The 25,914-nt window shown below is 39.6% G+C and overlaps 1 protein-coding gene across 2 annotated transcripts in view; it reads left to right on the top strand.

Moving 5' to 3' along the window:
- The window catches only part of LOC131690020 (ecdysone-induced protein 74EF-like), a 164,415-nt gene extending 156,679 nt beyond the window's left edge, over positions 1-7,736 (top strand). The window contains exon 2 of one of the 2 annotated variants that reach the window (XR_009305499.1): positions 6,932-7,068. Coding sequence is in view for 1 of the 2 variants with exons in the window: in XM_058975458.1 (XP_058831441.1) it covers positions 6,932-7,215 (284 nt within the window). In the remaining variant the exon portion in view is untranslated. Of the gene's footprint in view, positions 1-6,931 lie in introns of both variants that reach the window. The other variant, XM_058975458.1, reaches the window with a different exon arrangement.
- Positions 7,737-25,914: the final 18,178 nt, after the last annotated feature.

The raw sequence follows: 25,914 nt of genomic DNA, 5'->3' as shown, positions 1-25,914 counted from the left end.
TAGAGACTAAACCTGTGTCCAATCCAGCCATCTCCGAAAAACCAAAGTGGCATAACTTCGGAACAAGAATACTTCCATCGAGGCTTTCGAACCGGTCGATAATGGCGGTATCTAGTAAGTGGGGTGAAAGAACATGAACGTTTAGATGCAAAATGACGCCTCATTAGATATTTTACATTTCCCACTTGACCTCGACACCACATTTAGCAAAAATGTGAGCGTCATTTTTTCCAACACGACACGAAATTTATTTGCATTTAAATAATTTAAACTAAGACTATTAAGAAAACTTTGAGTCCAACTAATAACCTTTTTTTTCGAAAAACAGTAAAATATCGATGTGCCTAGGTAGCCTAGAACAAAGTTTGCCGCTCGCCAGTATGTATTTATTCCCGCCTAGCCGCCTTTTTGTTTACTGGGTTGTGACAGCTTAGGCCGAAAATATTGCTTTGCATTGGAAACGCGCCTTTCGAGTATTGTTGGTGAGACGAATTCAGTCGGCACATTATTTGATAAACCTAAAAGAAACTAAAAGGGTTTAGATAGGCCACCACTCTTCGTTTGCTGTTATATTTGTGCTGATTATGCTGTGATGCGGTTTTGCGACGTGTAGAATTTGATGGACTACGGAGATAGACAGACGCACAGCATTTTCGAGACAGTTTCCCGCCGCCACAACCAGTGAGGCGAAGTGTACGAGTGTGACGGTACAAATACCCCGCGAAATTGTCGGCCCGTGGTTCGGGTATAAGTGAGAAGTGTAGTGTCGGTTCGCCGAAAGAGGTTAGCTAATCGAAAAGGAGTTTTTTCGCTAATCAACAAAGAACCGAACACCAACCTTTCTCGCAGTGGAAGATAAACTGAGCCTCTACAGCTATCCATCAAGGAACGTCAGAGAAAGCAGCAGGACGGACAAGGGTTCACCATGGGAAGCTCACTGCGACGACTTCCGAGATCGCTTGCGGCCAGGCATGAGTTCGCCACTGCCGCTAGGGAGGTTCCAACAAAAGAGCCAAGCTCACCTTCCTGGCTAATTGTAGAGGACCGCTGCCGTAGCAGCTAATGACAACAACCATCTGCAGTCGCGTCCAGTCGGAAGACACCATTCACATTACCGCTTACTAACATCAGCAGCAGTGTACAGCAGAGGAGTTTGATGGAATAAAACTCCTCTGCAATGCTGTACATTATTTAGTTTGTGGATGTGCAAAAAACCGGAATTTTGCTAGAAGCACTTAGGCCGCCCTGTCATCAAGAGTCTGCTGGGCAGGTAAGACTACACACTTAGAAAAAATGAAAATTACATTTGACGTAAACAACAATACGACGTATTTTGCTGTCTATTAATTGATTTTACATGTTTTGACATGTGAAATAAATATTGTTTCTCTTTTGATGTAGAACTCGGTAGAATGGAGGTGGAGAATTGAGAACAAAGCGCATTTTTACATGTTTTTGGTATAGATTCAAGTGAATTGTGACGCTCCTTTTATGTGCATCTCACGAGATGTAAATAAAGGGCGAACACGAAATTATTGCGACACATTCAACAGGGCATAACTTTTTTACCATTGGGTAAAAATCAACCAAATTTTGAACACTTTCTCATTGATGTGTATTGTTTACATGCTGTCAAACTCGAAGTCGTGTTTTTCGTTTCAACGAAAATGGAGGTGAACCAACGCGAGTCGAGAGAACAACTTCTTTCCAAACACCTGGAATTTCCTGATCTGTCGCACCGGCAGTTAGGAAAAATGTTGAACATTCACCATTCAACCGTCTCCAGAGTGTTGAAGCGGTTCCAGGAGCGGTTGACGTTGGACCACGGCAAATGAGCTGGAGGAAAACCGGGACCGGAGAACAAAAAGACGGAGGGAAAGGTGAAGCGGATGATTAAAGCAAATCCCAACGTCTCAAGCCGTGATTTGGCTAAAAAGATCGGCATGTCGCAGAGCTACGTCTAGAATGCAAAGAAGAGAGCTGGACTACATACATACAAGGTACAGAACTTCCCAAACCGCGATGAGCGGCAAAAATCGACGGCCAAAACTTGGGCACGGAAGCTCTACGAGAAGATGCTGACAAAATATGGCTGCTGTGTGATGGACGACGAAACGTATATAAAAGCCGATTGTAAGCAAATTCCGGGGTTGGAGTTTTTCACCGGCAAGAGCAAGTTCTATGTGGACGACAAATTTAAGAAGAAAAAAATGTCGAAGTTCGCCTCCAAATATCTCATTTGGCAGGCCATCTGCTCTTGCGGACTAAGGAGTGAGCCTTTCGTGACAAAGAGCACAGTAAATGGCGAGATCTACAAATCTGAGTGCCTGGAGAAGCGCCTTTCGCCGTTCTTGCAGCAGCACGACGAAGCTCCGCTATTTTGGCCAGATTTGGCATCATGCCACTATTCTAAAAGTGTCTTGGAGTGGTATGAGGCCAATTCTGTTCATTTTGTTCCAAAGGACATAAATCCGCCAAACTGTCCGGAGCTGCGCCCGGTGGAGCAGTACTGGGCAATGATGAAGCGGGAACTTCGGAAGAGCAAGAAGACAGTCAAATACGAGAAGGACATGTTAAGAAAATGGAAAAAACTGAGAAACTGGTACCGGATGACAATGTAAATACTTTGATGGAGGGCATCAAGCGAAAATGCGTTCAATTTCACACTCAAGGCTCCATCGATTAACTTTTCTTTTGATTTTTGAAGTAAATATATGTATAAAACTACCCTAAAATTTTGGTTTGATTTTAAACATTATAAGAAAATTGGCATGACATTTACGGTGTCGCAATAATTTCGTGTTCGCCCTTCTTTATTTTTAAGTGTGTAGAACCCAAGTCGTGGATAAAACTTCCTACTTACAAGAGGAAAGAAAATGAAGGGAATAGCGACAGTGATTGGTGGATAAAATTGCCGACGTTAGCATATGTGTGAATGAAACACGGAACCTGATGGCGGATATCCCTAGTCACAATTAAGCTTTTATTGCAGTTTTAAAATCAATCTCAAAAGTCATATTACACTTGTAGCGGGCAATAAAACTTTCACTTGAGATATCAAATAGTTCGAGAATTTTAAGGACCAAAAATACTATTTAAATTGGCTATTCTTGTTATCCAGCTTTTTACGTGCCATAATGGCGATGAATTTCGTGATTTATAAGCAGTCCCTATTCTGACAATAGTTGTTTACTCCAGCGCAACGCCTCGTTTGGTATGTTTGGCGATAGTCCAACAAATTGGACTAATGTAGGACCATTTTTTCAGTAGAGAAAAAATTAGGTAAAAACTTTCTTACGAGACTAGGGGCTTGCTCAGAAACACAAATAGTGTTTTCGTTTTTTGAAGATAGCGTCAATTCGGTGCTAGGTTAATCCTGCACTAAGTTAGTGCCGGATTCTGATGAGACGAAGTCGAAACGCAAATTCCATTACTAAATTATGAAAGCTTCAAGCAGTTTTGACATAAATATCCGAGAAGGGCCTCTACCATCCTGAAGAATTAGCAAAATGCAAAGTATGTTTATTGTTCTCATCCTTAACCTTCCGGCAGTCGCGCTAGTGCACTGAGTGCACGCTGCTCTGAAGATCTAACGAAATCGTCGTAGGGCACTCGCTCTAGGGTCGTCGCTCGTTCAGTGGGCCATAAGCGCGACTTCCGCAGGGTTAATGAGGATTAATATTGTTTACAGAATTTCAAAACAGCCAAGGGAATACCAATTGTTTACAATTTTTGCATGAAGATTGATTGTCTCGCCATTACATCTGTAGCGCTTATATGACCAATGTCAAGTTTTAATCGGTTAAGTGTACTACGTATGGCATCTTAATTTTTTCCTCAGGAAAAAAATGGAATAGCCAATTTGCACAAAAGGGCACAATACCTTTCTTTAAAAAGTTGATTTTAATGTTTCATGTTCCACTCGTCAGTAACTGGCACCAACTTACTGCCAGTTAGACGATGTATCTAAACAAACATTAAATTTGGCACCAGTTAAACGCTAAATACAAACAGTTCACAAAACGTGTGTTATCGCTTAAAGCAATTGGCTGGTACCGAGTGCTGTCTCGGTTAGCCAGACACAGAAGCTCTGGGTCTTTGCCGAGTATACGAGAAACGAGCTATCTTTTGGCAAGAGTTCAACGGAACCTTAATTTTGCACAGTCATACTACAAAAGCTTTGCGCGCCGAACCAAAAGTCAAACAGATTATTGCTCTCCAGCCCTCTGAGGTTAAAATCGTACTCCTTTTCATCATCCCACTTTTCTCCACCGTCCTACAGATACTGGCCCGCGGTACTGATGTCATATAACTGTCACACACTGTGAGAAAAAGTCCTCGATTTTCCGCTAAAACCCAGAACTGGTTTATTTCAATTAACACAACTTTTGACGAATTTATTACGACTCTCAGTCGAATCAGCAAAAATGTGTTTCCTTAAATCGCTTTCGGCTGTTTTTGATGGTTTGTTTTAAAAAAATGGAACGTGCCGACGCTCGATTTTTCCTTAACAAATACCATCAACAAAAACTCTGACAATTTAAAGAATATATCGTTGATTTGACGGAAAACTCCATAAATAGGTATCAATTAATATGCTTGGTCCCAACCGTATCCAGAATTTCTCGCGCTTTGACACACTATCAAGAACGTTAAGATCTTCCTACTCTACCTCCGCTCCAGGTTCGATAACAGCTCCTATCATCTTGTCATACATGCCATAAATCAGCAAACAATTTCCGTCTCGGCATCGTCTGATGAACTGTCAAACTTGTTCACCTATTATTCCGCCACCATAACCTTGAGCCATCATTTTTCCGAGAAGCCGCCGTCCGGACATTGTTGTATTCATTTTTCTCTTTCGTTACACATCAAAAAGGATTCGAATCAATTGACGAGACAGCATCGTCGTCGCACTCCTTTTGGGAGACGTCGGAGAAGCGAAAAGGAAATGAAGAACCTATCGATTTTCCACTTCTAGCTCCTCGAATGGGTTGCCGTATGACAGCAGACCGCGACCGAGCGACGGTGTCTAGCCTCTGGCGAGCTCATGACATCCTTGCGCCGATAAAAAAATTGGATTCGATCATCATCAGTTCCATCCTTGGAGCCAGCTATTGAACGCCTCTCGGTTTAGAAGTATGTACTCCGGTGAAAAAAAAAGTCCGACCCATTCAACTCAGGCCAGCGACCTGGAATCTTACCCCCTTGACATTATTTATGCTGCGCCATTTTTTCCGCCTTGCGCTCGTGTGTACGTGTACGTGTGTGTGTGTGAGTGTACATGCGTCCAAACACCCATGTGCTGCTTTGGCACGATAAAGACGTCGCCGGTCGCGAAATATATTTCCATATTCATGACGGGTCCGGCATAAAATGTTCCATCAGCGGAGAAAAGGTTCTCGTGATTAAGCACGGGATGGATCTGACCCCCGGCGGCTGACTGACCGGCCAGCGTAAAAAAGAAACAGCAGAGTATCGACCGAATCGGAATGGCAATTAAAATTTGTCACAAACTGTGCTCGAGGGTGGAATAATATGCGATTAAACAGCAAAACTGTGACGAGGTTAATTTTCCCGTGCTTTTCTTTTCAGCACAACGGACGGTGGTGGTGTTGAAAATGCTTACGGACTTTTTTGGTCACATTTGACAGACCGATCACATTTCACTAAAGTTAGTACACCCTTGAACAGACCGAACTAGGGGAAAAATATTTCGAGTATTTGTAAGAAAGTTGTTTGAACTTCATAGCTTCCAGACGGAAATTTCACACCTTCAAGAGTAGCACTTCAGACAAAGTTACCTGCCCGGTTGCCATAGCAACTAGTAAAACGATCCCCAATTATCCCGCTAATTGCAAACCGATTTCGTTCGACCAAAAAAGCCCCTCTTGGCCGTCTTCCTGTGACTAGGACCACTCCGACGAACCTATCCGTCGGAGGTCATTTCCTTTCTCTTCAAAGCGTTTTATTTTCGCTTCATATTTTCCTTTATTACCGCGACTCTCCAACTCGCTACGGATTGTCATCGCCGTCGTCGCCGTCGTCGTCGTCATCGTCATCATCGTCTACAATGATTACGCGACACAGAACAGTACCCGGTCCCCGGTGGTGGACCCAAACCTGGTGGGAAACTAGAACACCCACCCACCCAACAGAAGGGTGGGTGCTTTGGTAGGATAGCAAACGGCAGATCGCGTGAGCCAGCGAAAAAAGCTCTCAAAAAGTCACGAACTTGTTTGCTTTTATTACTAAATAATGTGATGGCAAATAAAATGAGTGAAAGGAAGGGCGTCTGTCCGCATCACTGCCGTCCAGCAGGAGTTTCCGTTTTCCTGTCCCCGGGACCGAACATTTCCTTCACTGTTTTAGTGGCAACCAGTCTGTCTGTCCGTCCGTTTCGGACCGTCTGCCAGAGTCTATCTGCTGTTTGTCTCACCGTAAGATGACGGATGCAGTCGGGTGATGATAAAATTTGATGATAACGATAATGGCGAAATGAGAATGTCGAAACGAATAAGCCAGCAGCGGCAGCAGCAGGACCAACGCGGGTGAACAGATTTTCCCATCCCTGTCCAATTTTCGGTCTATCATCCTACCTACAATCACCCTTCGGAGACGTCCGAATAAATCAAAGGGGCGTGTCTTTGCCTACTGTGGGTACGGGACTCAAGGGAAAATGAGCACCAACTGTCACTTTTTGAGGGATCGATAGTTATTTTGACTGAACAGTCATTATGGGGAAATAAATAAAAATAATAAGCTAGCTATATAACAATTAGTTCATACTAGGTACAACTGTCCATTATGCCCCCATCTCCCCCGGCACAAGATAGTGTGCAACATTAGAAGTACGTTAAACCGAATTGGCTGATGTCTAGACCTGTAACTGCATCACTGATGGAACCTTCTTCCTTTTTTTCTTTTGCAGTGGACACCGAGCTACCGCTACCACCGCAGACGCCAAGTCCGCCGCCCCAGCAGCGATTATCGTCGCAAACCCACCTCCACCATCATCATCATCATCATCACAGTAGCAGCAGCAGCAGCGGCAGCAGTAGCCATCACCAGCAATCGCCCGGCAGCCTGCTCGCCAGTAGTCTCAGCCAATCGTCCCAACAGCACAGGCCCCTCCTGCATGGACTGCTCAGCGGCACGCACATACCTCAGGTGCCGTACCACAGCCGGGGCTACAGCACATCCAGCACAGGTTAGTGGGAACCAAATAGTGACCCGGAGGTCCACTTCACCAACATCATTCAGCTCCTTACACAACTCCACAACCCCACTCTCCGTCTTGAGTTTCCGTCAACACTTTTCATGCCGTTCTATTTATTTATAGCGAATTTACGGATTATGAATTATTGAGCTGTTGGCCCCCCCTCCTCGGACCAGTCCCGGAGGTCGCCTTCGGGGATGATTGTTGTACCAGGTTCTAAAGATTAATGATTTTCGCCAACCCCGCTAAACTGATACTGGCTGGTCACAGGGAAGCATGATTTGCTAGCAAAACCCGAACTGACCGACCATTTTCCCTCCGAAAAGCCATAACCCTTCGTCCAATCGATCTAAAATTGGATTGGTAGGGCCAGTGTTGCCATATTTGCAGCTGTACTGATTTGTTTTGGCATCTGCACTTTTTTGCAAAAAAAAAATAAAATATAGTTTGATTCTAAGGAGTAATTGTTTAAAATTTGCCGCATTACCGAGACCGAAATTTCGTAGCGTCGTTTATTTATTCCATAACGTTAGTAAATACACAGCTAGTTGTCTGCGCATTTTACTTGATGTCATACAGTCAGAGAATACGGGGACTCCCCCAAAGTCGATGTCCTCTTCCAGGTTCTTTGCTAAACGTAATTTTAGCTAGTGTAGTGATCCATTCGGCCTAGTGACCCATTCGGCCTAGTAACCCATTCGGCCTAGTGACCCATTCGGCCTAGTGACCCATTCGGCCTAGTGACCCATTCGGCCTAGTGACCCATTCGGCCTAGTGACCCATTCGGCCTAGTGACCCATTCGGCCCAGTGACCCATTCGGCCTAGTGACCCATTCGGGCGACTCGTTTGACCTAGTGGCTTTCGGCTTAATGACATTCGGCCTAGCGTCATTCGGTCGCACAACATTCAGCCTAACGGTGTTTGGCATAATGGCACCTCCATAGGTACCTTAATATTTTTAATGATGGTGTATGGCATGTAACGATGGAATTCTCATACCATTCCAGATTTCAGTATATTGTGTTTTAACCCATCTTCTGTAGGGGAGCCCGGAACTAGTTGGCGGTAGGCTGGCGGAGTCTCCTTTGCTCTATCGTTGTGTACGTCAAGTGAGATGAAATACATTTTCCAATGTGTTTATGTTGCATAACATTTGGTTTTGTAGAAGTAGTTGGCGATAATGTAGCAGTCTTGGTCAATTTCCAAATTTAGATGATTTTTAATCTATTCCACGAATCAATATATTTTTCGATAGCGCGCGAAGAGAGCATTCAGTATCCGTATATTTGTTTGTGTATTTCAATTGTAGATGTTTTAACATTGGGGTCATTTGCCACCTTTTTCGAGTTAGAAAAATCTATTTTTTGAAAAATCTTCGGGGTTGGGAATCGGAGCCAGGAGAGCTCCGACCCTCCGTTTAAATATAGTACCCAACCAACTACAAACAAAAGTTGTTTTTTAAATACATTTTAATAAAATATGCGGTTGTTGTAAGTTTATGGTGCTGCGTGCGGGACAAGCTGGCGTTACTATTCACAGTGTAGTCATCAATCATTTTATTTCTAGAATTCACTCCAAAGCAAGAGATCTTTTGCTTGTGAATCTCGCCAATGCAGGAGACATTTACTTCGGCAAATCGCCCGATCACTGAAAATACCGCCAAGTAGCCCCGATCTCCCCTATAAGGCATTTCGTTATTATAATCAAGCTAACAGAATTGGCACGTGGCAATCTGACTTTCATAGTTACATAGTGTTGTTTGAGAATGAAAAACTCTGATAGAGTAGTTGAACGCATACTCAAATGTTAAGACTTAGAGAGTATGTATATGTGTATCCTCATAATTTCTTGAATATTCCAAGTGCTTTTTCTGCAACTACATTCCAAACATTGTCGACTGGTGAATACTGCTACTCTAGAAGTCATTTCGCGAAAAATGTATTATATTTTTCGATCCACACAATACGGACACGATACAGAAACAATTTTATTGTTGTTGACCGTTGTTGACCTTTTTTTTATTTGTTCGATCGTTAGATGTTTAGATCTCTCTCCCCATGCCTTTAAAGCTAAAAATTTCCAGTTTGGTACCAGCTAAGCTAATCGGAATCGGAACTAAACCGAAAGTGGATATGGAGCTTAGGGTTACGGAATGCGCAAAAATGCAGTTTAATCATATCACGCAATCAGTACTGAAAACCAACCAACAGGGAGATTCAGCAAAAACATTAATTTTGCCTAATAATTTGAGAAACGTGGCAGCGTAAAAACCAAGATAGGCGAGGAAGCAAATATTTCCCTGTTGCGGATAATGATCTATAAGTTATATTCAATTAACTATATACATGGGACAATTACGCGAACAACTGCGGTGTATGTCTTTTCAACTATCAGAATACTAGAGAAAAGTTATGATATTATTGAAACGTCGCGTAGTTAAATTATTTTTGTTTTTTTTTTCTCCTATTTTCTGAACTGTTTTCGATATACTAGAGATTTTTTCGGAATGCTCGAAGTTATACCGCGGCTCTTGATTTCAAGTATCGTCATATCAATTCATCGGGTCGAGATGCTGACTATTTTCTGAAGATGAATATGAAGCTTATGCCTCCGGTTACATTTATCCAGTTCCAACATACAAGAAATACTGAGACGTTCTGGCGTGTGGCTTAACAGAAAGCTTTATCACGCGTATACTGGTTGCGCCGCCAAGTATGTCGGGAATGTAGAGTACATAGCCGGTGACAAAAATATTACAATAAAGAGAGGTGGGATCGGTTTCGTTTAAGATTGGGAAGAGCTTCTTCACAAGTATTCTCAACAGTCTCAGTGTGGTAAGAATGTGGCAGTCCCGAGAATTTTTTTCCCACGAAATCACAACTATCCTTGCTCAAACCACGCTGAGATTATAAAAAGACATCAATTTTTGGTATTTATTTGACGCAAAATAGCCATGTTAATTTAGCTAAATCGGATATCGCCATCTTTAAATTTAAAATTTGCTCATAGATTTCCATCATCTACTCGGCAATTGAATTCCAAATTTATCTACATTAAAGACCATTCGTAAATTACATGACCCAAAAAATTCCCCAAAATTGATTCTGCCCTCCCCCATATAATAAATTGTTGCAAATTTCTTTAACCTCCCCTCCTCTAATACATAACAAATTCTTTAAAAAATGTGTTGTAAAAACATATTACGTAACGTTCTAGCTTACTTCCCCATATGTAATGGCATGTCACATTTTGTCCTACCCTACCCCCGGCTGTCGCGTAATTTATGAATGGTCCTTTATTAGGATTATCAAGAATTTTACCTTAAAATTACCATCATGGATTGTAAAATGGCGTCAGACTTCAAATTTCGTCATCTACTGGTTTACCCCGTTTCGAAAATATCAATATCAATACCGGAAATCGCCCTTTTTTATTTTAAAATGGTACCCATCGTCGATTCATCTTCTCGTTAACCTTATCCCGAAAATACTGAAATTATTATTGTTTGGGTTATAGCATATTTCGCCCGACTTCGTTTAATTTGATTTCAGACATTAGTTTCCGTCATTTATTTGTCAATCCCAAGAAGACATGTGCTCAAAGACGTTCATTTTTTATCTCGATTATAGAAGTTTTAACCTTGAAGTCATTCACCTCTTTTTCGGGTTAGAAAAATCTCTAACCCTACGTCAGGGGTTGGGGATTGAACCCGGATAAGCTGAGTACAATGTAATCGATTTACCAACTACGCTATGTCCGCCCCCATCCAATTAACTTCATATCATATCGATTTTAGTGTCACGAACCTCATGGAGTATGCAGAGAATAAAACATCACCAACGTGTGATATATTACGCTTATATATCTTAAGGCCTATTCCTCGGAAGTTGTTGGATGACCACGAACATTAATTAGGCTCAATACTTCATTAGTTACAGCTTCCATTAACATACCAAGAGATTAGTAGTTACGTTCTCAGAAGGCATTCGTTTATGACTTCCGTTGAACTTCATACTATATTAAACTAAGTGCCATGAAGCTAAGCTCCTTGAGATTGAAGAAAGAAAATCATTAATATGTGACTTATTTCGCTAGTAGATCTCAAGTCTTGTACTTCAAAAAGATGGATGATTTGGATAAATTTCAGATCACAATTTTATTTATAATGTAGTATGAGCCTCCACGAGCTTTCTATAATGTTAAGTTCTATAATATTTCAGTTTCGTTAACTTGCTGTACGAAAATGTAAGAACTTACCAATCCCCGGTTTGGTTCGTAAATTGGGGTCAGAGCTCCGAGAAATTGGCATCCCCGGGTGAACGTGCAAGAGGAAGGAAATTCAATTCATGCCTGCCGCGCTTAACGGATTTTTTCGTCGTTCATTCGTTCAGTGCAGCGCATTTATTCAGGTATTTTCGGTTTAAAAATCAACTTCAGTAGCAAACTGAATTTGGTTTCTATGCAAAAATTTAATTCACTTATGTTCGGAAATGTAAAAGATATGACCATCTGACGTGAATGTGTCCACATATCGTCGCTGTTGTGCTATCTTATGACAAACGCCATTTTGAGGTAAACTGAGTTAGATATGCCACATACCTTGTCTAAAAAATTTCTACAAAGTGGCGTTTTCAAAATTTTAATATTCTGCTTGGTTACTGAGATATGCTGAGATGAGCTCGAGTTATCTTGATGCATACGATGTTTTTATGTGTAAAACTATCTGAGAAACACAATGGCATAATCATTTTCAAAACAAAAATACACGAATTGTGTGAAAAATTCAGTTTTATTTTTAAACTGGAAATAGAGCGTATTTGGCAACACTGTAACCAAAAATAACTATTTTTTCCCTGACTCATTTCCTTCAAAATGCATCTCACCGATTGTTTATAGACCTAATGAAGCCAAAAATATGAATAAAAGTTAATAATTGATGATTTTTTCTATGGAAAAGTTTCCATGCACGATTATGACACGCCGTACAAATTTTGTCATCAATACACACCTATGACATGTGTGAGTGCGACTTTTGTTTACATTTATAGTAAAAACTCGCAACATAGTCAACCGATCTACGTAATATTTAATAGATTTATACAGAATAGAGAGACGCATCAATTGTCTTCTTTGTATTGTTTATACCATTTATAAGTTTCAAGATATCTCGCGTGTTTTTTGTAAACGGCCAATAAGCATGCTGTCAAAATTCATTTTGAAAGAAAATTCCGGACAACCCGTAGCTCGAGAATGGATGTTAACATTTTATGAAAGAGAAAAGTTTTCTCTTTCGTCTACTGCGGTGATTTATAATCGGCGATTAATGGTTTGACCAGAATTTCCTCTCAAAGCGAATTTTGCGATGATTTTGCGTTGAACTTCTAGCGAGACGCAAGAATGCTTATTGGCCCTTTTCAAAAAACACGCGTGATATTCAATCTCAAACTTTAAAAATTGTTTTTCTCGAAATGTGTTAAATGGCGCTTGTCATAAGATAGCACAACAGCGACGATATAACATATAATATGCTTCTATTGGTGAACGTATTTATAATTCCTCTGCACTGAAGCATTCGATTCTGCAAGAAACCTTATTCGGTTTGTAAGCGAATGAATGAGGAAAACGTTGAAACTGAATGTTGATTTCGGTAAATTTAAGCACATATAGGAAATTAAGGTTGGTATTTTGCATTACTGATTGGGGTTTTATTGTCCAAAATTCAATCCTCTTAAAATCCCGGCTCCTGTCCATGCATGAAGATGGTACTGAATTGAATGAAGTTGGTTGCTAAGCGTCGATCGAAATGTTTGAATCCGGGAAAATGTTTACAGTTTCACAATCGATGTTCGACGCCATGCAAAAAACCAAGATGGCGGAAACAAATTCAAAATAGCGTTCTTTTATTGCCGATTAATCATATGAAATCATGAAATATGGATAAATTTGTTAGGGAAAAGCTGTCTAGAGTGCTTGAAATTGTATGTCTACCGCCATTTTGAAATCTAAAATAGCAGACCTAAAGAAGAATTCCACGAAGATCCGTCCTTGATGTCAAAGAGAAAGTTGCAGGAAAGTTTACGGGCCTTTTGAAAAACCTTTTATTGTTGATGGAGAAACGCGACTAACTTATGAAAAGGTCGTAACAAAACAAAATAATTGTGTTGTTAAAACAAAAGTTAAAATATCTCGAGAACTACTACATTTTAGAAATTTTTTGTTAAGAGCGTTTCGATTTAAAATGGCGTTTAGAATCATATTCAAAAAGAAAATTGTATTTTTGACTGCAAATAGTAAGAATTATAAAAAAAATGTCAAAAGTTGTTGTTAGGAAAACTTTTTTATTCAAAGCTTCTCCATGATCCAAATACACTAAAAAGGTTGCTTTTACGTCTTTAAAACAATAAACATTAAATTTTTGACATTTTTTGATGGGGTAACATGAATAACTTTTAAAAAGAGAATAATTACACGAATTAATTGTTTTTGAAGTAGCAAAATTTCAAATATCTCGAAAACTATCGCATTTTGGAAGATTTTTGTTAAATGCATTTTGGTTTTAAATTGTGCTTAGAATTATATTCTGTAATAAAATTACAAATTTGTATGTCAATTAGTATGAAATTTAAAAACATGTACGAAGTTATAGAAAAACTTTTTTACCGATTTTTCTCCATCATGCAATCACAATCAAAATGTTTCTTTTCTCGTTAGGTTTTTGGTAACACAATACAAAAAATTTAAAAAAATGGGTTTTTTCGCAATTTAAATTTTTATAATAAATTTTTGTTTTTTTTTGAAAAATGACAACATTTTTTTCAGTGTATATTTTTTCGGACAGAAGTATTTATTCCCTGTAACTTGTTCTCAGATAGTTTTGCTGTATAAAATACAGTAATCGAACAAAAAAATTTTGAAATTCATGCACTTAGAAACGTTTACGCCCTTTTGAAAAAATACTCTTGTATCAAAATATTCCAATTGCCAGAGAATATCATGGAGATTCATACAGCGAACACACCTGCAAAGTTTCGTTCGAATCGACGATGGTCATATTTTGCGGTCGGCCGGTTTCTCATGGAATCCCTCTAAATTTGTTACAGTAGATCTTTTTATGGCAGAGAAACATCTAAAGCGATGCAAATTGAATATTTTTGATGTGAGAAAATATTTGGAAGTCCAACATTGATATCCACTGCTACACAACATATATCAACATTGCGGACCTAATTCAAAGATGGCGAACTTTTCGAGATTATTATCTGAAGCCATACAATATGAAATGTCTAGAGGTCTTTTGAGGATTAATGCCATTTTTTAATCCAAGATGACGAACTGAAATTCAAGATGGCGATCTTTGATGACGATGTATCGTAAGACTAAACAATGTGTATTTTTAACAGAAAAGCTTTCTAGAGGCCGTATATTTATGCGTTTCAATTCAACATGGCGGATCTAAATTCATACTAGCGGCCGGCCCAAAGCTATACTGCCCATAAAAGTATAAGAGTCCCATATGAATTTTTGATGAAAATGAGTTATTTGTTGGATTGTATTCTGTATCACCACTGAATCTCAATGCACAAATGAGATTACCAGGTTTGTTTAGAAAATATCGAAAAAATACCAAACCATGATTGTCCCATCCATTTGGCTCAATGAAAATATAAATCTTGAACAGTGTTTTTCTCGGCTTGCTTGCTTTGTCAATATGGGACTCTTTTGCTTTTATGGGCATTTCTCTCTTTATTTGTTCTAAGATGCAAGTTTACTGTATTTCCGAGATGTTTTTTGCTAGGGGAAACTTTGCCCTTGCGACCACTATTCAGGTATCTTTTCTGGCTGCCCCTGTTTGCTCTACATGTTACAAATTGCCCGAATCCAATGTAGTTGGAAGCGAGTTGTTTTCAGAGATACAAAAAATTTTTTTTTTCAATGCATTTCACCATGCTAAGCAGGGTCCCTCACTAATTCATTAATTTCTCGGCCTACAAATGCGTAAAAATTGACATCAACAGCTTTGCTTCGTTGTTAGGAACCAATATAATAAAACAAATGCGCTGAAAACAGTGAAATTCTCGTGTTTGAGCGCAACAAAAACTCGAATCGAGTGCCTCTATTGTTGCGCTACCATTTGACCCAATGCGTTGAACAAAGATGGCAGACACTGCTCTAACCAACGGCATCTAATGGGAAGGGTGATATTAGAAACATGGTGAAAATGTTGAAGTTTACTTCGCCAACTTGGATTTTGCGCTTATTTCTAATATAAGTTGTTGATTTCTAAGCATCTTTCCTCTTAAAAACAATATCCATATTGCATTGTTTCATGTGATAAATCGTCACAAAAAGATTCGGTGTCATGATTTTAGACGCTCTTCCTTGGATTTCAAAATGATAATGGTCGTCAATTGCTAGTAAAACATTGTAGACTCACACTGATATCACACTAATTTTATATTTTTCTGTCGAAATGGCAATAATTCTACTTCAAAAATGACTTGTGAAAAAGAAACATTATGAAATTTCTTACAATCTTTAAAGAAACTAAACGGATGTAAACAAGAGCTGCAGATGTTGCCTCATGTGTTCATCAAAACAGTACAAAATATAAAAAATCTACTCCCAGTACAGAAGCCAAAGCGCCAACACTCCTTCCAAACTCCAGCAACCCCTCTAACCTTCTTATTCTTCGTCTTCTCAAGCAAAGAAAAAAAAACACCAAAGGACCTCTCGTTCATCCGTCAAGTTTCACGCATGATTCCACACCACCCGGGGGAACAGCTCACCGAGCTTCAGTTCAGGACAATAAAAATAAAAACAAGCTTCAAACTTTCTTACACCACTCTCAACCTACCCGCCTCCCCACCGGATCCGCTTACCTAAAACCTAAACTAGCGCGCGGTAGCTTCCAAGATGATGAACCGCACCCGACTCTATCTATCTAGCTATCCCTCCAGGTATTGCCTAAGGTTGATTATCATGCGGAATTATTACATGCGACGAGTTGTAATTATAAATCCCTTCTCGCGAGCGCATCCCTCTTCCTCCTGCCCTGCTCACACACCGCGGCTGTGCGGTTTAATCCTTCGTCCGACAGTGAAAATATTAGACAAGGAAGAGGACAACGATGACGTGTACGCGTCGCGTTAGTAACATCCTCGTGAAATTGACAAAAGAATTCTGCCGTTTGTTGGCTTACGTAATGGTTTCAACTGATACGGCCGGGCGCACGGAACCAGATAATGATGAGCGGTCAAGCAGGATCTTCGCGCGGAGAAGGAAAAAATAAATACTTTTCCCCCTTAGAATGTGCTAGAGTATGGTGGAGGTAGGTAGACACGAGAAGGGCTTTTGAAATTATTTATTTTTATATAAGGAAATAAAAATAACAGGGTTTGACGGAGCGTATCATCCTTCTTGGCCGCTGGGAAACTCGTCCTCGTTGCCGACCAAAGGCCGGGATTGTTTTGAAATCTGATGAGATTTTTAATGATACCGATCTGCTTCGGAAATTAGAGAAAAATGTTTGATTGGTAATATTTCCAGCAAGATAGGAAGGACCGTCGTAAAATCAAAAATATCCTAAGCTATAACCTTTCGAGCCTTATAGCTTTAACTGATAGTTATGTCAGAATTTAAAACACTTGTTCTAATTTTTACTGCAAAAACCAACCACTGAAACAATGGTTCAACTTCAACGGATCCAGACAGCGCTCGAAAGCAAACAGATTCAGTCTCCGTCCTCGAAGCGCGTGGTCCCCAGCGGGAAGGTTCGGCAGAATAGAATTCGCGCATATGCACTTGACATTCCAATTTGTTACTTTCGTTTGTTAAGCATCTTCTTCTGCTTCTTTTCCTTCTGCAGGACAAACAAACTCAACCATCTGTAAAATATGTTCTGCTTTTCGCAATCGTTCACAGACGGCACCCCCAAACTTCTCTTCAGTTTCCCTTCAGTGTTGTTCAGTGCCTGTCCATTCAAACATTTGCGAACCAGTCTGGCAGCGAGTGTGTTCAGCTGGACTAGTTTCATCGCCGGGAAAATTGGGCTCCTCCTAGATACATTAAAGTCCAATTGATACAATTGGATAACCTGCCGGGTCCTTGTTTTCGTTGGTCCAAAGTTCGTGGTTTTTTTTGACGCGAGGTTTTCGGAAGAGCTTGAAGTAATCAGTTTTTGGTGGAACTGTAGTTCGTTAAGTGTGCCTTCGCTTGCGCAAGTCATCGATAATCGGAATGAGATTATTGGATACCCGGTTGTTGGTTGGATTCCACTTGTTGTGGAGTACATTGACAGCTACATATCTACTTTGCCGAATTTCAGTCGAAATCACTTACCAATCATAGCCGGAAAATCATTCAGATGAATTTTCCCGACTTGGTTCTAGAAGTAACGAAAAATTCACTTTTTAGTCAACAACAACAAATTGTTTGCCAAACAAGTTTCTTTTTATTAAATACACTATGTTTCCATTCACTTGTTGATTAACTTCACAAAGTGCAAAATACGAGCACTTTTACAAATTCAATACCAGGTCTGTCAAATCTTTTGACTCCGAGAGATTTTTCGCAACATTTTTTTCCCTAATGGCTCGGAACCTCTAATAAAATTGGAAAACAACATTTACTATCCAAAATTGACTGCCAAAAAGGGAGATAATAGATTGGACTAATTTGTGCATAAAGACACAATACTTAACTTAGATAAATAAATAAGTTGATATAAATTCGTAGAATTATAATGATATATGAATATGGAGAAATAAATGTTATAATATAACACAATGATTTTCGTGTTAAAAAATGCAAAATTGTTCGTTACAAGCAGATTCTAGTCATTTTTTAAAAGGCATCCTCCTGCCAAACAATGAAAAACACATTCGCGACAACCCAGTTTTCACGAAGAAGAGCGCAAAATTTAAACACTGAATATTTCCATCGAATTAGATTACCTACAAAAGTGTTGTAATATTCGAATTTTGGATTTCAATTTGAATTTGAGCTGAGACAACTGATTAAGTCCCAGTCTCAGAAGTAGCAGTTTTCGCGTTGTTGCACCACAAAAGCCAACAGCTTCATATTCAAAAATGACTTTTTGATAATTCATTGGATTCCCAAAAGTGACGGAAACTCGAGATATTAGCATGCAGCTGCAAATTGCTTGCCAAATAAATTTATTTGAAAGAATAGGACCCTTTGTTTTTTTTTCAAACGAAAGATTAGAGCAGATTCGTAAATTCAATGATATTAAGCTTGCCCATGTAACCTAAGAACGCTAAGTTTTCCGCATGGTATCGTTACAATTTAAATACTGTGCAATAAACCTTTCGTTACTGCGTATACTCGGTAAGTCTATAGACATAATTTTATTAAGACGAACTAACTTTGCCATACTATAAAAGACAGTTCTTTTAAACATCATTGCCCTATGCCAGCATTGTGTAAATATTTATAGTTCCGTCCTCAACTACATATTGCTTGCCGAATAAAATCATCTTCGAGTGTATCTAGGTATTTTAGAACTGAAACTGCTTGTTTTGTATCGAGCTTCCTACCAATTCGGGATTGCAAAATCCTTTTCTTCAGTTCGCTCCTCCAATGTAGGTACGAGTCGTTTATACACATCCTCGATTCTACATCCAAATACAGAACCTACAGCCGATTTTAGAGTACTGGAAATATGCGGGAATCTTCCTGATGGAGGCTCAAACTTCTTTCGATTTTGTTATGAGACAAAGGCATAAATCTCCGAATACCGTGGGGAATGTGCCGGCTGAGCTAATTTGTTCTAATAGGAAGCTGCTATTATTTTTGTTTTTGTTTCGATGGTAGAAGCTTTAGTTTGATCCTTAGGGTCAATTGCCTTTTGAAACGAGTTAGATAAACCTCTGACCCTATGTTTGAGGGGCAGGAGTCGAACACAAGAGCAAAGCAATTGATTTACCAATTATGCTACGTTTGTCCTCAGACGGTTTGTTTATCATGGTGCAATAATACAAACAGAATAATGTGCCGTGAATTTCCTGGCTTTCTGCTTTTCAACTTCGCAACTTCAAATTGCCCCCCTAATCTGATATTTATTCGTAGACTCGATTCGAAAGACCAATTATGATACGTCGTCTAAACGATTCATCTAAAGTTTTCCGAACTATTTTCCCCTTTTTCTTAACTGCTGAACCCTGATATTTATTTCGTTGCTAAGCCAACTAAATCTTTATCCTTAAATTGTCTGCTGATCAGAAACCAACTACTAATTGAATTGAATAAATTTTGATTGAAAACTAGATTTTTTAATTATTTAAATAGACTTTCTATGTTCCGATTAATAAATGTGGCATATTCTTTGTTTCAAATCCAGAACTACAAATCGCCTGCCAAATAAGAATTTTTTGATAATACCGATTCTTAAGCTTATTGCGTATTAAGAAGCTATAGCAAATCAAGCTCATCTAAACAGATTATTTATTAGTCTATATTGTGTTGGTAATTGATTTTTCAATCAAACTGAAACAATAAATAACAACAAAATTGAAAATTGACTCAGTATCGTGGAACAATATTTAAATTTACACTCACCTGGTACGCAGATAACATTAGTTCGACTCCTAACACAGAATAAAATACTCATATTTACGATAGAACTAAAGAAAAATTAAGACGATCACAGTTTAAATGTGTGTCTGTCAGACGTCTTACATTCAAGTACAATTGCGCCTGAAACCATTTTTTTCGGGGCTTAGCAATATGAGGTGCTTACATTCAGACGTTCTTCCTATTTAGTTAAGAATAACCCACTGTCTTCAGTATTCGCTTTTTCACGAGTGGTGTTGGTTGTTGATTTGACGTTATCGCATGAACAGCAGCCACAAATTTGACAACCGTTTGTAGCTCAGATAATGATTATGGTGAACGGTGTGTTGGTTTTGATTTCAATGAATGAGTTTTGGTTGACAGTTTCTGTGCATGATTTTCCAGAACGTCTGAACGCAGAGCTGGCACGTAGGGATCTGTCCTTGTTATGTGCAAAGCGTTGTCTGCGTAATAATAGTACCTTGTTTTCGTGATAAAGCGTCAGTTAGGTCGAACCTGGGGCGTAGTTTTGCTCTTCGCAACGATTTCCACTTCTCCGCATTGCATGACATTTTAATGACCACATCGCAAGTACATGGTAACCTGATGACGCGGTGGTTAAGTGGTAAACGTGACCTCCCCTCACCTCAATTGGTCTGGATTCAATTAGGGTTATCAAATTGACTACGAACATATTAAAGACACGTTCAATGTTAAAGCCTGCTGTACTTAGAACTCTTTATTAATTTTTTAACATAGTCTCTAGTGGTCGGATTTGAAAAATTCAAAGTTTCGTTTTGATACGATCAGTTAAAAATTGTGCTAGATCGAAGACGAAAACAGCAGATTGGACCGCTTCTGCAGGCTCTCGAACAAAATTTTTATCTGATTACATCGTTCCCAGTAATTCATTTCTGCCCCTTGCACTTAGAATTAAGATATGTGTATTGGGCCGGAGTCCCAAGGGTTGCAGGTTCGAATTCTGCCTCTGGGAGGATTTTTTTTCCCATAATTGCTTTCGATTAACTCACCATTTAGTTGGATACGTTGGATACCACAAATAAGTCTTAAATTAAAACTTGTTTTTGCCGATAAATTTGCTCAGAAATTAATGATCTGGCAAGGAACTTGCAGCTGCGGATTCAAAACCAAGTTATTCATCAAAAAAAATTATAAGCGCTAGTGCCTGGAAAAATGTATATTATCTTTCAGTGCTTGCTGGATTTAGCAAGTTTCCACTACAGTCGGGAGGTGGTACAGATATTGGGCAGTTATAAATCAAAGAAAACTGGAAAGACACTCAAGACGCTGCATAAATTGCTCGATGTTGGAACAAAATACTGCTGAGATTAACAGGCCAGCTTTCGACGTAAGCGTACAGGATTAATTTTCATTTCTCGTCTTCCATCCAGCAAAATTTTTAAGATTGCAAGTATTGAGGCCTAATATTCACCACTGAAACTCGTGTATTTTACAAACTTGTCGCTGTCACAACACTATTTCCGCATTTTAAATTTACTACTAGTAAATAAATAATGTGTGAATTCCAAGGGTAAGCATGTTAGTAACTTTATTGACAAAAAAGCTCTGGAACGAAATGGCCAATTAAAATGATGATTGAAAACTTTCTTTTAATCGGAATTAACCTGATCTATTTTTTTTAGAAAAGTTGGATTTTAATGTTTCGTTTTCCACTCGTCAGTAACTGACACCAACTTGCTACCAGTTACACGATAAATCTAAACCAAACCTAAAATTGGCGCCAGTTAGACACTAAATCCAAACAGTTCACACAACATGTGTTAACGCCTAACGCAATTGGCTGATACCGAGTGATGTCTTGGTTAGCCAAGTACAGAAGCTCTGGATCGTTGACGAGTATAGGGAAACGAACTGTCTTTTGGCATGAAAGCCAAACGCCTGCGAGCTTTAGACATTCACACATGTGTCTAACTGGGGCCCATTTTGATGTTAGTTTGGATACATCGTCTAACTGGCAGTAAGTTGATGCCAGTTACTGACGAGTGGAAAACGAAACATTAAAATCCAACTTTTCTAAGTTAGGTCTTGTGCCCTCATGCGTAAAGTCGTTGATTCATTTTTTTTGCTTTGGGAAAAAATGTTTCATGTTGATTTTTTTTAAATATGTCTAGGCTGAAGGACATTTGAGGTAAAATCAACTACGCTTCCCAAAATTGTAGAAATGAAGGAGACGTCTTTTCATATAAGGATGGTTGGTAGCTTTAGTCCATCCCTAGCCGAGGTCCTTGAGATTTTCCTGGAGCGAAAAATTTGTGATCACTTCTTACTTCGGAACGGAAGTACAGCCGTTGATTCCGGTCCATGTTTTGATGGGATAATATTTATGGCCTAGATGGTGGAGTCACCTCTTTGGGTTTAGTGATAGGCACTCAGTGCGGAAAGAGGCCGACGAAAAATAATAATAGAACGAGAATAACTACATGGTAAAGGGAGAACACGAAATTATTGCGACACCGAAAATATCATGCCAATTTTCTTATAATGTTTAAAATCAAACCAAAATTTTAGGGTTATTTTATACATATATTTACTTCAAAAATCAAAAGAAAAGTTAATCGATGGAGCCTTGAGTGTAAAATTGAACGCATTTTCGCTTGATGCCCACCATCAAAGTCTTTACAGTGTCATCCGGTACCAGTTTCTCAGTTTTTTTCCATTTTCTTAACATGTCCTTCTCGTCTTTGACTGTCTTCTTGCTCTTCCGAAGTTCCCGCTTCATCATTGCCCAGTACTGCTCCAGCGGGCGCAGCTCCGGACAGTTTGGCGGATTCATGTCCTTTGGAACAAAATAGACAGAATTGGCCTCATACCACTCCAGGACACTTTTAGAATAGTGGCATGATGCCAAATCTGGCCAAAATAGCGGAGCTTCGTCGTGCTGCTGCAAGAACGGCAAAAGGCGCTTCTCGAGGCACTCAGATTTGTAGATCTCGCCATTTACTGTGCCCTTTGTCACGAAAGGCTCACTCCTCAGTCCGCAAGAGCAGATGGCCTGCCAAATGAGATATTTGGAGGCGAACTTCGACATTTTCTTCTTCTTAAATTTGTCGTCCACATAGAACTTGCTCTTGCCGGTGAAAATCTCCAATCCCGGAATTTGCTTAGAATCGGCTTTTATACACGTTTCGTCGTCCATCACACAGCAGTCATATTTTGTTAGCATCTTCTCGTAGAACTTCCGTGCCCGAGTTTTAGCCGTCGATTGTTGCCGCTCATCGCGGTTTGGGAAGTTCTGTACCTTGTATGTATGTAGTCCAGCTCTCTTCTTTGCATTCTGGACGTAGCTCTGCGACATGCCGAGCTTTTTATCCAAATCACGGCTTGAGACGTTGGGATTTGCTTTAATTATCCGCTTCACCTTTCCCTCCATCTTTTTGTTCTCCGGTCCCGGTTTTGTTCCAGCTCCTTTGCCGTGGTCCAACGTCAACCGCTCCTGGAACCCCTTCAACACTCTGGAGACGGTTGAATGGTGAATGTTCAACATTTTACCCAACTGCCGGTACGACAGGTCAGGAAATTCCAGGTGTTTGGAAAGAATGTGTTCTCTCGACTCGCGTTGGTTCACCTTCATTTTCGTTGAATCGAAAAACACGACTTCGAGTTTGACAGCATGTAAACAATACACATCAATGAGAAAGTGTGCAAAATTTGGTTGATTTTTACCCAATGGTAAAAAAGTTATGCCCTGTTGAATGTGTCACAATAATTTCGTGTTCGCCCTTTATAAGCTTATGTTGTTGTACCTCAATTTTGTAGTCTTCCATGTTCACAGAGATCTTGAATCTAACATAATCGAACTATTTACAAACAGCGTGCCTAGGCTGCTTTGCAAAATGATTTATCTTTACGTAGGCTAACTGTTGAACGTTATCAGTACTGAATGCACAACATGTAGGAACTGGATAAAAGCAACTTCCGTAAGCCGCAGCTCCATTTTCACCTTTAGTAAATATTTCACATCGCGAATAATCGGTCTAACACGAAAATGCCTAAAGTCAATGGCAACCGTACTTGGCTGGAGTTCCACTTTTTGCTTCTGAGACTCACTCATCTTGACAGATTCCCAAGGTAAGAATAAAAACAACGGTTACCATTGTTCTTCGGACAATGCAGATAAAACTAAAATAACTGTATTTGTCGCTCACTTCCCGCTGGCTCGAATGAATGTTGGAAAAAAGACTGTGTATTTAGACTGTTCTGTAGATAAGCTACAAAATGCTGGTCCGGTGGTATATGTGTATGGGTACAAGCCTTCGAATTGGATTCAACTAAGTGCAAGTTTTTTTTCTTTTCTGAGCATGGTCGAAAATTGCATTTGACTTTAAGCATACAGTATTTCAAAAAAAGGATGGATTAGCTGGTTTACAGTGTTGTCAGTTCTTTTAGAGAGATTCCGGTAGCCTGATATCGAAATATGTGACATTTTCGCCAGATACACACAATTAATACGTTTGGTTGAATTTAAGAAAAATAATGGCCAACTCCTTCGGATACGATTCAAACCGTTTGCTAATGATTACTTTGTGTAATACAGCTTCTACTGTTATTGAAAAATCACGCGGAATGAGAGGTATCTCTTCTTGTATAGTTACTGTGATGAACTTAGCATCTACCATATGAATCTGGCAGCTGGTAGAAACCCTGGGGTTAACTCTTAAATGCAAGCTATTTATTCTCCTACTTAAGGCGCAATAATATACCACTGCTCTTGATCATTTTGCTTTATTACTGTACCATAACATATACAACATGTCCAATATGACTAAATATATTAGATTTGGCAAGCAATTTGCTGTTTGAAATAAAACGGGAAGACATTTAGCATCTTAGGTGCATTGAAAGAAATCTTAATTATTTGACACAGTATTTGCTTTTACGGGACTAGAATAAGGTCAATTGAGATTTTAAAATATATGATGAAGAGCCGACATGAAAAGTACCACTATTTTATTGTTTCAGACCAACAGGGATGAAATAAAGTCAGTCTTGTCTAAACAGTTTCCTTTCTTATATGAGATTTTCTATCGACTTCTTTACATTAATAATTTACAGCTAATAAAGATTTGCGTGGGACCCAATAATGCCCAAAGATAATCGCAAACCGACTTTTGAAACGATCAGTTGGTTTGGTTTTGTGGCGAAACTATTTTTTATGGTTGTAAATAGATTTTGCACTATAAATTTGTCTGGTTTCTTGCATAAACTTCATATGTATTCGACTCACAATAATGGAATCGATCTTAAGACCGATTTTGCTCCAAAACGTCACGCCAATGTTGTTTATCTTTAGCGATGCTACTCAACCACGACAAATCTTTTCCTGCAACTCCAATCTTTCCCCTATTATACACAAAAATAAACATCGACCTGATGGTCACACAAATAAAGAAGGTGACATCCCAAAAAATTGAAAAGCGTATCTAATCGCTCGATTTGATGGACTGGTTTTTCGTGGTCTTTTCACTTTAATAGCGAGCGAGTGAAATTCCTGATGGAAGAAACCCCGAAATTTGCGCCTTATCCTTCGCCAGAATCTTCACCGTGCGAATTTGCATTCATTTCGATCAACCAGGATATTTCATCAGGAAGAGCCAGAATCGCCGCACAACGTACGCACCAGTCGGGGAGCGAAAGAAGGAAGTGAAATCCTAGCTACATGTGCGTAATAGATAATAGTTCCAGTTCCAGGCTAACGGTCAAATCGGAGCTGACCATCATCTCAACCATCGAGCAACATTGTTCGTACGTACCTACCGACCATCATCCATCCGCCGAAAAGGGTCAATAAATTTATCTATTTCCATTTCTCACGAAAATCTCCCGAATCCCGCTGAACCGGGAAGAGGGACATCGCCGTCGTTTGTGATTTATTTATTTAACGTCCTGCTTCGCGGTAAGGCGGCCGCTTCTTCCCTAGCCATAGTTAGCGGGGAAAAGGATTAGAAAAAGGACACCGAGCGCGACAAAAAAGACGCTCGCGCAACGCGAGGGTATTATCTCTCCGGCTCTTAGGGGGAGAAGAGGATCCAGTTCAAGGTGGCAGGCAGGAAGAAATGTCACCGTAATTTATTGCTTTTCGCTT

The sequence above is a fragment of the Topomyia yanbarensis genome, chromosome 3, assembly GCF_030247195.1.
Source record: "Topomyia yanbarensis strain Yona2022 chromosome 3, ASM3024719v1, whole genome shotgun sequence".
In the NCBI taxonomy this organism is placed as follows: domain Eukaryota; kingdom Metazoa; phylum Arthropoda; class Insecta; order Diptera; family Culicidae; genus Topomyia; species Topomyia yanbarensis.
This window is presented reverse-complemented; position numbering and strand designations above follow the sequence as displayed.